Source organism: Lytechinus pictus, chromosome 8, assembly GCF_037042905.1.
Source record: "Lytechinus pictus isolate F3 Inbred chromosome 8, Lp3.0, whole genome shotgun sequence".
NCBI lineage: Eukaryota > Metazoa > Echinodermata > Echinoidea > Temnopleuroida > Toxopneustidae > Lytechinus > Lytechinus pictus.
The window spans coordinates 38273213-38290169 of NC_087252.1; the positions used below are offsets into that span (position 1 = coordinate 38273213).

The window sequence follows — 16957 nt, forward strand, 5'->3', positions numbered from 1 at the left end:
CATCCGGATCAGTGACGTAACCGGTACGTACGTAAATGTTATACAAACATGTGATGCTCGCGCGTCACGTATCGCCGGCGGCCTGCGCTGCCCGCGGCGCGGCCCGCGCACTCGCTTGATCGACCGATCGCCGGCAATTTCCAACATGGCGTCAATTTTGGGACGAGCATCGCACAAATTGGCGTCTAATCTCAGAACCGTTCTTACAAATCCTGCTTTAAGCAGAACACCAGTTGTATCTTCGACAAGGTAATGATAATTTGGTTGAATTATCGTATCGGTAGTCACGAGAACCTTCAATATTTTTAAAATTTTTGTCAAGATCATTCATTGCATAATTAGGTTGTCTGTACTGTAGTCCCACACGTTGTTATTTACGTTGGGATTAGTGTAGGCCGGCCTAGCCTAGGCTAGGCCTAAATTCTAACTTCTAAGTTAGTAGGGCCTACGTCCACTTACTTAGATCTACCGCTTCCTCGAGCGAAGTTCGTGCAGGCTCCACTCCACTTCACTACGCTCCACCTACCCGAACTTCGGGCCCGTGAACTCGATCTGATATTCGGAGTAGGCCTATGCCTGAGTCGAATCGATTTAAAAATCGGTGTTCGATCGATGTCGTCGAACGCCGGTGCAGATTTTGCAAAATTGGTGCATCGAAAAAAAAAAAAAAATACGTCGGCCTGGCCGATTCATTTGGTTCACACAATCAAACATCGAAATAAACAGTAATATCAAACTTGACTACTACTTCATAATATATATTGCCCCCAAAATGAAACCGATTGTGTAAATGTCATGATGCCTATTCTGTCTCAGTATTCACCATTAATTTGAAGTTTATTTCGATCATAGTTCGAGTCTTACTCGTCTGCTCGTGCCGAGATAATTTATGCACGATGAATTTATGAATGGAAGTTGCATTGATCCACCCATGGCTACATCTCTGCCGCCGACTACAGAATAATTGAAGCTGAAGGCACGGCGCATTCAACAAATAACTTTATTTTCCGAAAAATGAATAAGAGGACTTACAGAATGAAGTCCTCCTACGAAACTTACCAAACGATGTGAAGTCAATTCCTCATAATTTGCTGAATATCCCTCAAAATGCGTCATTTAAAGGAGAATGAAACCCTTGAAACCAGCTGAATCCATATCAAAGAGAAAAATCAAAGAAACATATTGTTGAAAGTTTGAGGAAGATTGAATGAATAATAAGAAAGTTATGAGCATTTAAATATTGAGATCACTAGTGCCATGTAGATCCTCCCATCGGCAATGCGACCAAGATCTGTGATATCACACACGTACAACTCCCTCATTACTCTAGTACTTATTTCACTTATATTCTCACTTTTATAGAGTCTATCACAAGGTGAGGTGTTCTCTTTATGAGAGGACAAGTACAGAGGTTTCACAACATTATACCATTGAATAAGCAAAAAACCATAGAATAAGCAAAAAGAGATGTTTTGGGGTATATTTTCAGTGTCCAAATGGGAGAGTTGAACGTGTGTGACATCACAGATCTTGGTCGCATTGCCAATGGGAGGATCTCCATAGCATTAGTGATCTCGACATTCAAATGCTCATAACTCTTTTATTGCTAGTCCTATTTTACTCAAAGTTTTGTTGATCTTATTCTTTGATTTTTCTGCTTTCACAAAAGCTAACTTGCTCCAAGAGTTTCATTCTCCTTTAAGCATTGATTTTTCTTCTCGTTGACAAAATACGAAACTAAAAAAGTCACCTTTCTAGCTCTCAAATTTTTCGTCTAATGAGCGAAAGAGGGCGCGCGATTTATCTTCATATCAAAGACACTACAAGGGAAAGACTAGACCCAAAAATTATCTTACTCGTAAATCGATGCAAAGCGTTACGCAAAGTCGGCAAAGTGTTCAATCTTTTTACTGTAAAGACTTTGGTGGAACGTTAATTGACAAACGAACGGTAGCACTTGCGGGGCTTTGTTCAAGGTACATAGAATTTTCTATATTTTTTGTTTAATTTGTCATCGTTTTGAATATTTTCCAAAAAGTATTATCGTCAGCAAAAATAATAAAAAAGTATGTTTTTTAAGTTATTGCATTTATTGGGGTCTCTATTTTATCAAACAATTATTGAAATTGCGCATACAATGAATCATGAATCTAGTTAAAAAAAAAACACACAGCTGAATTAAGGTTGTGAACTGTATTAGCGCCACCAACGACCTCCTTTTTATTTCCGTGGAAGAGACATGCGAAGCCACTTTCCAGGCGGAGGTAAGCGATTTTGCTCTTTTTTGTGTCCTTTTAAATTAAAAAAATATGTTAAAATTGAAAATAGAACGCTTTATACCATAAAAAGCCCTGGGGCCCGTTTCTCGACACCTGGACAAGTTAGTCGTATCTTTATCCACCAACCACGGAGATAGTTCCAATCTTTCTAAACCTGTTTCTCGAAAGGCTTCCTAACTAGAAAACCTTGGTATCGATACTATCGGTAAAAAGAGCAGACGAGACGTAGCCTTAGTCACAAAATAGCATATTTTTCAAAAAGAACAACTATGACAAAATTGCAAATATTGTGATGAATTGGGAGATACATCTTTTCAAAATAATAGCACATGTAAATTATGCATCATACATACTTAGACCATGAAGATTGGAGCATTCAATTGCTGAGAAAATCAAATTATGAATAAATCATTTCATGACTAGAAAATCACATGTGGACGTTGAGATGGGTACCCCCGGGACATCGAATTATAATAGTTTACGAAAGTAAACCATAACAGTTTTCTTTGTAAAATAATGATAATTATACGCCCTTCTACGGTTCCAAACATCATCAAAATATAGTTTAACAAAAACAAAAATAAATCTTTGAAACTGAAACATACGATTTGACAAATTCTATGCATAAATTAGAAATAGAATTTATCCAAATGTTAATAGGGGTCTGAAAACGACAAATACGAGTCCAGTTATGGATGGCCTGACGTGGTAGAATCTTTGTCGATTAAATCATTTTACTATATTTCAAACTGAATGGTTTTGTGGCGTTTTACCAACAGTTTTTATAGTTTCTTTTTATTAGAATTATCATTGAATGCATTATCCCACTTGTTTTGTGATGGAATTTCAACCTCTATGATTGATTACGTAAGATTATTATTTTCAAATATCTAGGCACTTTTGCTTGTCATAGTCTACCCACGTGATGCCACTACGTCATTAAGAAAGAAGTTATGACAGGTTCGGAGGTGTCATAAATATTTAGTGAGGTTGTTGTACCCGATCTTGGTAAAGAGGGCTTTGTGAAACGGTTAGCGGACAAGTAGCTCACTATCTCCGATTTAGTCAAGAAGTTAGACTTATGACGGTGTTGAGAAACGGGCCCCTGGTGAGTAGCGGAATGGGTTTCGGCTAACATCATTCACGTTATGAAGCGATGTTAACGACAACTCTAAAATCCACTACAAAAACACAATGGTTGTTCGAGGTTCGTATAGAATATACTAACCTCGCAATAGTGTGAGTGCCATTGATCGTGCATGCGCAGTACTGTGCTTTAATCAAATCAGAAAATGGCCGGAAAATTGATGCGATCAACGTAAAGTAAATCTTGCTTTTTCATGAACAATATTAATATCATGACCATAAAACATGATTTAATCGTAATATTTAAAGGACAAGTCCACCCCAACAAAAACTTGATTTGAATAAATAGAGAAAAATTCAACAAGCATAACACTGAAAATTTCATCAAAATCGGATGTAAAATAAGAAAGTTATGATAGTTTAAAGTTTCTTCATTTCACAAAACAGTTATATGCACATCTCGGTTGGTATGCAAATGAGGGAACTGATGACATCACTCACTATTTCTTTTGTATTTTATTATATGAAATATGAAATATTTTGATTTTCTCGTCATTGTCATGAGTAATGAAGTTTCATTCCTCCCTGAACCCGTGGAATTCCATTTTAACATTTTGTGCTTCAGGCAAGGAGGTCCTAATCATCAAATTCGTAAAAATTGAAATATTGTAGAATTCAAACAATAAAAAACAAAAGAAATAGTGAGTGAATGACATGATCGACTCTCTCATTTGGATGTAACTGGCCTGTTCATATAACTATTTTGTTAAAAATAAGCAAAACTTTGAAATGTCATAACTTTCTTATTTTACATCCGATTTTGATGAAATTTTCAGCATTGTGCTTGTCTGATTTTTCTCTATTGATTCAAATCAACATTTTTCTGAGGTGGACTTGACCTTTAACAACAATTTGCATATGATAATCATTCATATGAATTTAGAGCTTGATGTGAAACGTTTGTATTTCGTTTCAATTTTAAATGGCGGACATCACATGACGATCGACATGAGTGAGTGCACTGCACTTTTCTAAAAAATAATTATCACGTCAGGATTGATTATCGAACATTGTCAACATGTAGAAACTCTTTTGAAGATCGTAATATCACCATATAATAATATTTTACATGACAAAAACAGAGAAAAATTACTTTGATATTTTTCCCCATCAATTTGAAGCTTGTTTGTGCCCATATTTGGGCTCTGATTTCATGAATGGAAAATATGTCAGATGTCATCGAACGCGCATGCGCATTGTGCTTCTTTTCTCGGAGCTCGGAGACGTCCATAGATGGAATAAAAAATAAAAATAATGCCAGTATAATACTATTAATTCTTCCATATGAACATAACATACTTTGCAGACATCGTCAATATTTTTAGTATGGCCATAAAATCTTATTAAATTGTAATTATTTAACATCCAATAATAATTTATATGAATTTAGAGCTCGATCCGAGACATTCAAATTTATTTCGATCACAAGCTCTTGTGTCTAAAAAATGGATTATCATTATCAGGATTAAGTCTCGAACATTGCCAGAACTCATATTCCACAATCTTTCCTCACAATTGTTATATCAGTATTGAATACCATTTCAAATGACCATCCAGAGAAAATGACGTATTTATTCCCATCAATTTATTTGGAGCTAATTTTTTATCCAACCACCCCGCCAACTACACAATCTCAGGCAAGTTACAGCGCTCTCCCCGCTGTTTGCACAAGTTAGATGGCACTGGCAAGCACGCCTGTCGTTTCGGGAGAGTACGGGGCTGCGGACGGGGCTGGTGCGTGCGAGTCTGGACTGCGAATGCTAGTGGACCGAAAATCATTTGGATCGACTCTGCGTGATTCATGTCTTTAATATTGTTTCATTTTAAACTTAAATATGTTATCATCTGCAAATATCATTGTTGAAGATATTTTGGGAAGAATTCTGCATTGCTCCCCGGCCTTTTTTGTGTTTTGTGATCATGGAAAATACAAACAAACGTTGCTCTGTCATCTGCTTTTGCAACGCTCACCCGGCCAGCGCAGACCGTCAGTGCATGTAGTGCATGCATAGCGCATGCATCGACAGCTGGCTGGCCGGAGAAAAAAAAATGACTTGATTTTCCCCGTCTTCAAATTTCGATGCATCAATGTTTGATCGAATTAAAGCTGTCGAACACCGGTTTTCAAAATAATCGATATGACTCAGGCTTAATTCGGAGTGACAAAGGTGGGATCAAAAAGTTATTTATTGTAAAAATTAAAGAAAAAAATATAACGAGAAAGAAAAATATTAAATAGCTTAATTTCTTACCAGTAGAGGCGCACGGCCAATATGGGAGACTGTCTCCCATGGGCATGAGAGAGATTATCTCCAATATCAAAGACTTTTGTAAAGAATTTGGGTATCCAATTTCAGATACAGTCTCCAGTTTGGGAGACCAATTTCCTTTGTTTACATTTGCTGCAAAACAAAAGGATTACGGTACCTTGGCAGCAAATAATAATGTGATAAGCAGATTACTCATGAAAAATAAACCCCCTTTCACCGTCTATTTTTGTTTTGATAAGGCTTTTTTTTGTCATCCACACTCAAAACAAATGGGCTTCTGACATCAGTGAGACAAAATTTTGGGTGGAAAAAATTACACTTTTGTTGGTGTTGTTTCTTTTGTTCTTTTGCAAAGCAAGTCTCCAATATGGGAGAGAATCTCCCATATTGGAGAGAGTCTCCCATATTGGCCGTGCGCCTCTACTGCTCTACACCCTTATTTCACTCTGTGTCCATCCTCCTGTTATCCTCAAAATTGGTGATTTTGGTGATCCAAATCCTCACATCTTTTCACGGCCGATTTCAAAACATCGCATGCGATCGGTCGCAGGCCAAACAGCATAAATATTTATATTGTATTGGATGGCTCAGAAAATACCTGAATTCAGAAATAATCAAAGACTAAGAGTTTGGAAAAATATTCCAAGAATCAGTGGATCTCTTGTAAGCCAATGCAGAATGCAGCACAAACTTCAAAAGTTCATGAAAATATCACTTGTTTTAACCAAAAAAACTGATTTCCATACAGTTACAATTTATTTTTCATTAGTAACTTGGGGATCATTTTTGTATTCACCAGAGCGTTCAAAAACTTGAATTTTTGGAATATTTTTGTGTAGACCCTCTATTTGTGGAAAGTAATACAGTGTATGGCAAGAAAATTTTCATTTTTTAATCTCTAATCTTAATTCAGAAAAAAATAAAAGAATCAAATTTACTTAAGAGCCAAGGTATATGATGAATAGATGTAATAGAAACTGACAGTGTCAAAAAAATCAAGCATTAGTCTCAAAGACAAAAAAGAGGAAAACAAGCCAAACATTGCCAACCTTATTTAGCCACACGAAGTATTAACAGAGAACAAGGTTATATCATAACCTTGTTCATTAAATGAGTGGTACATCTGCTGTTTGGGAGGAGTTTTTAAAAATTTTCAGATTTTTTTTTCCTCCTACACAGACAAACGTCTCCCATTGGGCTCGTAATGATGGAGGTTTGATCTACACAGAGTATTATTTACAGTATGGAGAAAAGAGTGCACTCACGGCAGCACCCTCCTCGACCTCAATCATTTAGATTCTAAAGTTATATCTAGAGTGGAAATACATACCAAAATATGGCTTTATTCCGTCAAATGTTCGAGCAGATTGGAGTGCGTGTAATTGGCCATAGGCATCGGCTAGTCTAAGTATCGGCTTATCTCTAGAAAACCCCTTCCAGTATCAGCTCTGCTATGCTAGCGAGAAGAATCTCGACTGCAGTTACAACGACGTGAGTTTGAGTCCCAGTTCGGTAAGAAACACTAAAAAAAAATAGAGAAACAGGAAGCGAATGAACCGGAAGTCTCAACAATTTTTTGTTATTTTGGGTGGCTGTCGCTAGAGGAACTTTATCCCAGACGTAGAGAGCTGGACAATAAATAACCAGGGGGTACATGACAAACATTCCAAGATCGGGTTCATTCGCTTTCATGTTTGTAATGCAGCTGAGCGTACGAACGCGGCAGCCAATCACGTTCGTGTTACCATTTTCAGTTCATATCGTAACACAAACATTATTGGCTGGTCCGTTCGTATGCTCAACAGCTTTTTTTTTCCAGCATATTTTTCGGAAAGGTAGTAAGATAATTATATTTATTATTATTTTCTCTTGATTAATTGCAGCTATTTTTTTTTTTTTTTTTTACATGTACATGTGTGACAGTATTTTGTGAGCTCTCAAAAAAAAATTTGTTGTTGATTTCCATAAACAGAGGTAAACAATGGCAGCCAGAGGTGAAGGACATCGAGCAATATTCCAAGGCTGTGATGTATCCCGATGAAAACACTGCTAAATGGCCATCACCACCGTGGGATGGTAAGAGGGTCATTCTCAAATACTTGCCATGATCAATAAAATGATGGGAGCATTTCACGAAAGATTTGTCAGTGATTTTTTGTTTTCTGATGAAGGTTACAGAGTTTCAGCTGCTTGTTTTAATACTGTACATGTATGTTATAGGTACTTTCTATAGCTTAAATTCTATAAAAATTTCTTTAGATGGACAGAATTAACAGATATACTTGGATTCAGTAATAAAGTACGTACATGTAGGAGCTCGGGGAAATCCCCCCCAAAAGAAAAAAATAAAATAAATGCTTATAATAGCCCTAGAAAAAAAAAAAAACCCAGAAAATCCTCATTTACTTAAAAGTGTTAAAGCTTATCCAAAGTTGCATGTTTAGGCAGCACGTTGTGGAAAGTAGCCCTTGGAAAAAAAAAATGATCTTGGCATTTTTTGCCTGTTTGGATTGGTCATACTATATACAAACATTGATTTTCACTCCAATTAATGGTAAGCAGCATATTGATAGATATATATTTCATGAAGTTGCATGTAGATTGATAATTATAAGGAACAAGTGAAATTCACTGCAGGATTCATTTGAGAGTGTATTTACATTTATATCAGTTTTTCAACTTAAAATATGTTATAATCATATCATGTCCAATAAAAAATTAAAACTGCATACATGGAAGCACCGTGGTGTAGCGGTTCTGACTCTCGCCTTGTAATCAGAGGGTCGTGTGTTCAAATCCCACCATGGCCTAGCGTCCTTTGGCAAGGCGTCAATCCACACTTTGCCACTCTCACCCAGGTGCTAATTGGGTAACGGTAGGAAACAACCGTCAAAGCGTGCGCCTAACAGGCTGCTCGAAATGCTATGAATCCAGTGACCGGGTAATAATAATTGTGAAGCGCTTTGAACAGTCGTAGATTGATAAAGCGCTATATAAATTATTATTATTATTATTATGACCAGCCATCCCTGAATCAACAATAAGTCACCCACAATGAATTTTAAGATCTTTATTGAGATTGAACAAGCACATCCTAAGCTTTAAAATAATATGTAATTAGTCCGATTTGATCACCAATTACTCACTCAAATACTTTGATTGAATGCAGAGAAAACAAAGCGAGAGCTCGAGAAAATAAGGAGAAAGTAACCTTTGAAATTTGGGTCCACTCAAGCATGAGACGTGCACACTGCAATTTCAATGAAACTTCCAAGCAGTCCGCAAAAACTTCAGTTCAGGAAACTCTTGTAGCTTGTTTTCTATTCAACTTAACAACTCCAATTTGTTACAGTATAAAGATGAAGAAATGCTCCTTCAGACAAGCAAAGTTTTGAATTTTGGCTTTTTGAAGACCAATTCACTGCTTTGGCTAATTTGGCCTGGCGACTTATTGGTGGTTTTGGGGTGGTTGGTCACGTATACTCTTTCGTGCAAATCCATCAAAGCTTCTTCTTTTTTTTCCCATTCTATTCACAGATCGAGATCCTGTAGCAGAGAAAGATGTTGCCAATTTAGTGATCAATTTTGGTCCTCAGCATCCTGCTGCTCATGGTGTGCTTCGTCTTGTTTTGGAATTGAGTGGAGAGGTAAGAACCGGGGGTGGTTTCGTATACGTGTACAACCATCCTTGCACTATCTATGGGGACATGCCACGTGTAAAAGGCATGTACAGTGTAATTTCAACAACAAAAAAAAGGAGAGAAGAAATATGTACATGGATATCTTACTATCAACCTAAAATCTGAAACCAACAAAAAAATAAAAAAGAAATGCTTTTGATACATTTGTAATTGAAGATTTTGTGTAATTTCTATTGTGCCGATAATAGTAGAACACGTAAGTGTATGTGATGAAATTAAGATGGTGTTTCCAGTCACTTTATATTTCACCTTTTTGAAGCACTAAATAATGATTTCCGGACGCAATTTTTTTCTGGGCTTCATTTTTGTAACATATCACAGACACCTGTAGGTGACAAGTGGGACCGCGCAGCTCAGATTTGTTAAAAGTCAGATCAATGTTAGCCGATTCCTTTAATTCATTCACATATGTTTCTAAGGATTGCCTGAGAAGTTTATGCTTTATCATATATACTTATATGTCTTTTGCACATTATCAGTTGTTCCCCATTCTTTTCCTTTTTTTTCCCCCACTCTTATGCACCAGTTTATTATGCCTTTCTTTGTAACCTGTTTGACCCACCTCTCACTAATTATCTTGTTATTCATCCCTCTATCACTGTTTTGTTCCAGATCCTGTTTGATGTTGCCTGCCTCATTATCTTAATCCCTCTTGGCTTGAGGTCTTTTACTGGCCTTACTTACACTAACTTCCCTTTGTGTCTGCCTACTCCTTTTCTTTCATCCCCTCCACTAACCTGATTGGTCTTCTCTACTCACTAATGCCCCTTTTGTCTCCTTGTTTCTAGTGTTGCTGTAGCTTGTTTGTGGTCTATATTATGGTTGTTCCACTTTATATGTTTGTCATTTTGCCTCCGACGAAGATTCTGCTAGGATCAAAAGCTTAGGCCCCTTTTTGACTTTCTAAGTTATACTTCTGACGATTTGAAGTTACTGTCCAAAGAATAAATGCCACGGGCCAGAGATGCAATTTAAATGAGTTTATTAAAGAAAATGGTATACTGAAGATCATTAACTCAGAAAACCACATGTGGTACAGTGTGTTATTGCTTGGAAAAAGACCCTACCAGCATGACATTAGGAAATGTTATGCATATTTTGCTAATTTCTCTGCGTTTTAGTGTTATAAAAAGAAAAAAATATATAAGAATAGAACAAATTGGGTGGTAATTTTATTATATTTTCCTGTAAAGCATGAATTATGTGACTTGGGGAATACATGTATCTCATTGGGTGATTTCAAGTCCGGTGTTGGCCTTGGTGTTGGAATTTGGATTGCTTCCCCTAGCTCCAAAACTTATTCTGAGTTTGTAAAACTGATCCAGATCATATTATTGACATCTCAACAACTAGTGAGTAACTTTTCAGGACCATCTTCGTTATATGTTAGGTGTTATACTCATGTTAAAATTGACCTAACACCAACACCAAAAGGTCAACACTGAACTTGAATTCACCCATTGAGTTTCCCCTGGGTACTGACGGATTTCCATCCTTTAAACTAGAATATTCCCTTTTCACTCTGTTTAGAGTATAGTCCGCTGTGACCCCCACATCGGTCTCCTGCACCGTGGCACAGAGAAACTGATTGAATACAAGACGTACATGCAGGCCTTGCCGTACTTCGATCGTCTCGACTACTGCTCCATGATGTGCAATGAGCAAGCCTACTCCCTCGCCGTTGAGAAGATGCTGAATATCACCGTCCCCGAGAGGGCTAAGTACATCAGGAGTAAGTAGACATGTAGTATACAGATATTACACATCATCTAGGGCAATAGCAAGAATTATACACACGAGATACCTTTCAGACATCAGGAGTAAGTAGACATGTAGTATACAGATATTACACATCATCTAAGGCAATAGTAAGAATTATACACACGAGGTACCTTTCAGACATCAGGAGTATACAAATATTACACATCATCTAAGGCAATAGTAAGAATTATACACACGATATACCTTTCAGACATCAGGAGTAAGTAGACATGTAGTATACAGATATTACACATCATCTAAGGCAATAGTAAGAGTTATACACACGAGATACCTTTTAGACATCAGGAGTAAGTATACATGTAGTATACAGATATTACACATCATCTAGGGCAATAGCAAGAATTATACACACGAGGTACCTTTCAGACATCAGGAGTATACAGATATTACACATTATCTAAGGCAATAGTAAGAATTATACACATGAGGTACCTTTCAGACATCAGGAGTAAGTATACATGTAGTATACAGATATTACACATCATCTAGGGCAATAGTAAGAATTATACACACGAGGTACCTTTCAGACATCAGGAGTAAGTATACATGTAGTATACAGATATTACACATCATCTATAAAGGCAATAGTGAGAATTATACACACGAGATACCTTTCAGACATCAGGAGTAAGTATACATGTAGTATACAGATATTACACATCATCTATAAAGGCAATAGTAAGAATTATACACGAGGTACCTTTCAGACATCAGGAGTAAGTATACATGTAGTATACAGATATTACACATCATCTATAAAGGCAATAGTAAGAATTATACACACGAGGTACCTTTCAGACATCAGGAGTATACAGATATCACACATCATCTAAGGCAATAGTAAGAATTATACACACGAGGTACCTTTCAGACATCAGGTGTAAGTATTTACATGTAGTATACAGATATTACACATCATCTATAAAGGCAATAGTGAGAATTATACACACGAGATACCTTTCAGACATCAGGAGTAAGTATACATGTAGTATACAGATACTACACATCATCTATAAAGGCAATAGTAAGAATTATACACGAGGTACCTTTCAGACATCAGGAGTATACAGATATCACACATCATCTAAGGCAATAGTAAGAATTATACACACGAGGTACCTTTCAGACATCAGGTGTAAGTATTTACATGTAGTATACATATATTACACATCATGTAGGGCAATAGTAAGAACTATACACCTGAGGTACCTTTGGTAGTATTTGAAACAAGTGGGGGTGGTTATTCTAATGCGAGAGCATAATGATATGTATTACATATTTAATGAGATAGTGAGGTGGATCCTTCTTATCTGATAAACCATCCTCTTAAATCCATGACTGGTCAATAGAACTAGTCATTAGTACCAGTCATTAGCAAATTTTAATGACTGGTCGTGTGATAGATTTCAGCCAATCATTTGTTTAGAATTCATATCACTGATTTGTACACGCAATACCAAATGGAATTGTAAACTGTTGTGAATGACGATTATAAAAAATGATAATACCAACATCTCTTGAGCACCTTTTCTTAAAAGATACCGGGAAGAAAATGTCTCATCTATTTAATTTCTCTTTTGATCTTTAGTCATGATGAGTGAGCTGACCAGAATTGCCAATCACATCATGGCCGTGGGAACTCATGCCCTGGACATTGGAGCTATGACCCCTTTCTTCTGGCTTTTCGAGGAGAGAGAGAAGGTCAGTTCAAATGGTTTATTTCCAATTCATCTAATACCAATTCGTCCAATTGCCAACTCGTCTACTATCATTTGGTCTACCATCAGTTCGTCCACTATCCACATGGTCTGATTTCCAATTCGCCCCCTCACCATTTTGTCTAATAACCAGTTGGTCCAATAGCCATTTAGTCCATATACCATTCCGTCTAATTGGACTAAGTGTTAATTGGGCGAAAGGAATGAAAATAAAATGGATATTCGACTGACTGGTTACGAGACAAGTGGTCATAGACAAAACTGGTGATTAGACGAAGTGATATTTCCACCAAACGGTTGTTCTAAAGATGGAATGACATTAGACTAAATGAAGGTAGGGCATGTGATGAGTGGACGAGATGGTAAGAGACGAATAAGCAATTTACGGTTCAAATTGCTATCCGATTTAGCATTCAAAGAAGTCCTTTTCATGAAGTGTGTTTTATTGTAATACCTCACCTGTATGGACTTAATCATCTTAATAGTCTTTATAGTAGTATTTTACAGCCAAATGTTGTTAGTAGTAGTATGACAATCAAACATTATTTTTCTTTTCCCAGACCTTTGAGTTGTATGAACGTGTATGTGGAGCTCGTATGCATGCAGCGTACGTCAGGCCTGGCGGTGTCTCACAGGTAAGAAGCAATGAAATGATTAAAATTTAGAAGTAGCTTTTTGGAACACAATTTCTTTGTTATTTTCCCTACAATACATGGAATGTGCATTATAATGCAGGATTTCCAGCTTATCAGGGCAATCAGGATAAATTTGTTAATTTTTTTTTTTTTTCGTATCACCTTTATTCAAAACAAAACATGGAAGGTACATACAATGTAGAGTCCGGGTTACTTCCCCTAAAATGCTAAATTTTGGTTCACAGACTTTTTCTAGGAATCTGATCAAATGTTCTTTAAAACAATTTTTAACTGTTTTTCAATGGGAATTGACAGGGACCGTATTTTGACTTTAAACCGGATGAAATTAATTCATCTTAATCAGTAAAAATAAAAATAATTATACATTTATGAATTTTGGCTAAAAACACTATTTGCATTGGATTTGTACACAAATTCATGTTTTTGGGGTCTACATGCACCTACGAAATGTTGCGTAATTTCGGAACCACATACTCGGGGGGTCACAATTTTTGTTTCAAAAGTTGCGTGAGAAAGTAAAAAGCGAGTGACGCGGTCAAATAATTTTACGCAGCAGATTTATCCCGAAAAAATGCCGAGGGGAGGGGTGAATCAGCCCCCCCCCTTGTCTTAGTAGGGTTAAATGCTGGGAACCCTCGATTGCTGAAATAGGTTTGTGGAACAATTTTCATATGAATATATGTGTATGCACTTTACTTGGTTTACTGTGTTAATGAGGCTCAAACCATCAGCTCGTGAGCTTGTCCATGGATATACTAGTATTTTAAAACATGGACAAGTCATTTTTTTCGGCCATGAGAACAGGCACTCACCTTGCAAGTAACCCAGGTGTATCATGAACCTCTTTTATTTTCTTTTTGAGATATATGAATACCCTACTCAAAGTCTTTCCCCGGATGTAATTGAAGGCATTTTTAACAAATCAATGGTTGCTATGTCGGGCAGGAGTGTGTATTGATTTAGGGATTATTGTCTGCACATGCTCAGATTGTTCCTATGAACTGGCTTATGAAACAGTGCCACAGGTATTCAAATTATATAGGCAGCCTTAATTCATAAGTTACCAGGTGACACAAGTTCGATTCCCACTTGGTGCGCTAGTGCCCTTTGGTAAGGCATTAATCCTCATTACCAGGTCCCTCGGTGAGGACCTTAAGCAGTCGGTCCTCCGTTTGCTTGCTTTCAAGCATTCATGCTTAGCAATCTGGTAATCAAAGCACCACCATCATCACATGCATTCGGTCTCTTATTTCAGAGTCTTTATCCTGATTATGATAATTTTTTTTCATATCCCTTTAGGACCTCCCTCTTGGCTATCTAGATGACATGTACGATTTCATCAAGAACTTCTCAATACGTATTGATGAGCTGGAGGAGGTAAGCACAATAGTCCGCTGCGGCCTGTTGCATAAAAGAAAACCTTTCTTTTTGGCCAGTTTTTCAAACTGTTAATGTCAATGGCATAATTTTGTTTGTCAAGAGTTTTTTTTTCCTTTGTGGCAAAAGATTTATTTAACTGTCCCCAGGAGTGTGCATTGGTAGTATTTGGTGAACACTTTTTTTGCAGTGGGATGCACAAAAAGTTGAATGTCATGTGATGCATTTTAACTACTTGTGACGCTTAAAAGAAATACTCCTGTTTTATATTCATTTATGTAGTCATTACGGATGGTTACCGCAGTTTAGCTAATTATGAAGTGAATCTCCCTATTAAATGTCAGTTGTTATTGTTATTTATGTAATTTGATCCAAGATGTAACTTAATCCAGGAAAGATTATTACCAGAGAAGTCATCTTGACTCAAGTTTGCCCATGTGAGTGAACATGATCTGATGAGAGTTGTGTGTCTTCGGGAGAAAAGTGAAGAAACGCGGAAGAGCATGTGAAAAAAAACTCCCAGGAGCTGCCCCTCTTGATGTGTAATATTTTCCTGATCTAGGATTGGCGGAGGGATGAATATTAAATGTGTGCAGTCGAGAATCCCTCAATATTCTTCGCCATAGTTATGTGTAATAGATAGATAGATAGATAAATGGTTTATTAATAAAAGCAAGACATCATCGCGGCCAAGGCCAAATTGCGATGTATTGCAAGGTGATAATGACAAAAAAATATTCAAACAGTAACATAGATAATTACAAAATAAATATTACGGATAAAGTATTGTATTGAAACTAATTGTGTTGTGGAATTCTAGAAAGAAATATTAACTGAAAGTGAATTGTGTGTCTGGGAAATTAATAGTGTGTATGCCATTGAGGTATTCAACTATAATAAAATCGGAAATGATTAACAAATTAACAGAAAGCATTAAACAAATAGGCAAGAGGTATTTCAAATGACGAAAACATAAAATGATAAAGGATTAAAAACTATATGATTCATGCATGTGCTATTATGAGTTTATGAAAAAGTGGGTAGCGTATGTGTTAATAATTTGTTTAGTATACTGCCAGTTTCTTTAAATTTTACGTTGATTTCAAATAATTACCTATAAAAAAAAACAAGTTATCTATTTATGAACAAATCCTCAAATCAGTGAAAAATATGAAGATTATGGTCAGAAGCGTTTCCCAGACCTGCCAACCAGTACGTTTTAGCCGTATTTAGTACGTTTTTGCAACCAAAATACGGCAATACGTGTTTTCTTTGAAAAATACTTTTTTTTTTTTTTTTTTTTTTTTTTTTACTAAATCGTAATTTATTGAGAAAAATAATCTCTATATGTCTCTATTTCATAAAACGTACACAAATATGGTTAATAGATAAATGTAATTTCAGGTAACTTTTTTTTTCAATCATTTTGTTAAAACCAGTGTGAAGATATACACATGTTTTAATGTTTTTTTTTTCATCTGCAAGAGCAGTGCGCATTTTAGCTTGCATGCAGCTTGAGCGCCGCGATGAGCGAGTGCGCCAAGCATTTTATTATGAAATACACTTTTTGGGGGAAAAATACATTTTTTTTTTATCACAGAATACAGTTTTTCATTCCTAGAGGTTGGCAGGTCTGGTTTCCTGGTGTGTAATATTTCCTTGTTCCGTAATTTCCCTATCACAGATGTTGACGAACAACCGCATCTGGAAGGATCGTACCGTCGACATTGGTGTGGTAACGGCCGAGGACGCCCTCAACTACGGATTCAGCGGGGTTCTGCTGCGTGGATCCGGGATCAAGTGGGACCTGAGGAAGGTCCAGCCGTATGACGGCTACGAGAAGATGAACTTTGACATCCCTATAGGATCCAAGGGAGACTGCTACGACAGGTTGGTGTAGCCAGGGCTCCACACTAACCTTTTTTTTTCTACTGGTCCAACTTGTTCATGTGGGACCAGTAGTTACCCAGTTTTTCCAGTAAATCTTGCTATTTCTGAAAAGGTACTGGCCCGGCAACAATTTTTACC

At 36.8% G+C, this 16957-nt stretch overlaps 1 protein-coding gene across 1 annotated transcript in view; it reads left to right on the plus strand.

Annotated features, from left to right (window-relative positions):
- The window catches only part of LOC135155187 (NADH dehydrogenase [ubiquinone] iron-sulfur protein 2, mitochondrial-like), a 22765-nt gene continuing 5808 nt past the window's right edge, over positions 1 to 16957 (plus strand). Inside the window, exons 1-8 of the mRNA XM_064104048.1 lie at positions 1 to 249; positions 7668 to 7771; positions 9233 to 9342; positions 10927 to 11128; positions 12767 to 12879; positions 13457 to 13531; positions 14852 to 14929; positions 16614 to 16819. Coding sequence (XP_063960118.1) covers positions 146 to 249; positions 7668 to 7771; positions 9233 to 9342; positions 10927 to 11128; positions 12767 to 12879; positions 13457 to 13531; positions 14852 to 14929; positions 16614 to 16819 — 992 coding nt within the window. The 5' untranslated portion in view covers positions 1 to 145. The remainder of the gene's footprint in view (positions 250 to 7667; positions 7772 to 9232; positions 9343 to 10926; positions 11129 to 12766; positions 12880 to 13456; positions 13532 to 14851; positions 14930 to 16613; positions 16820 to 16957) is intronic.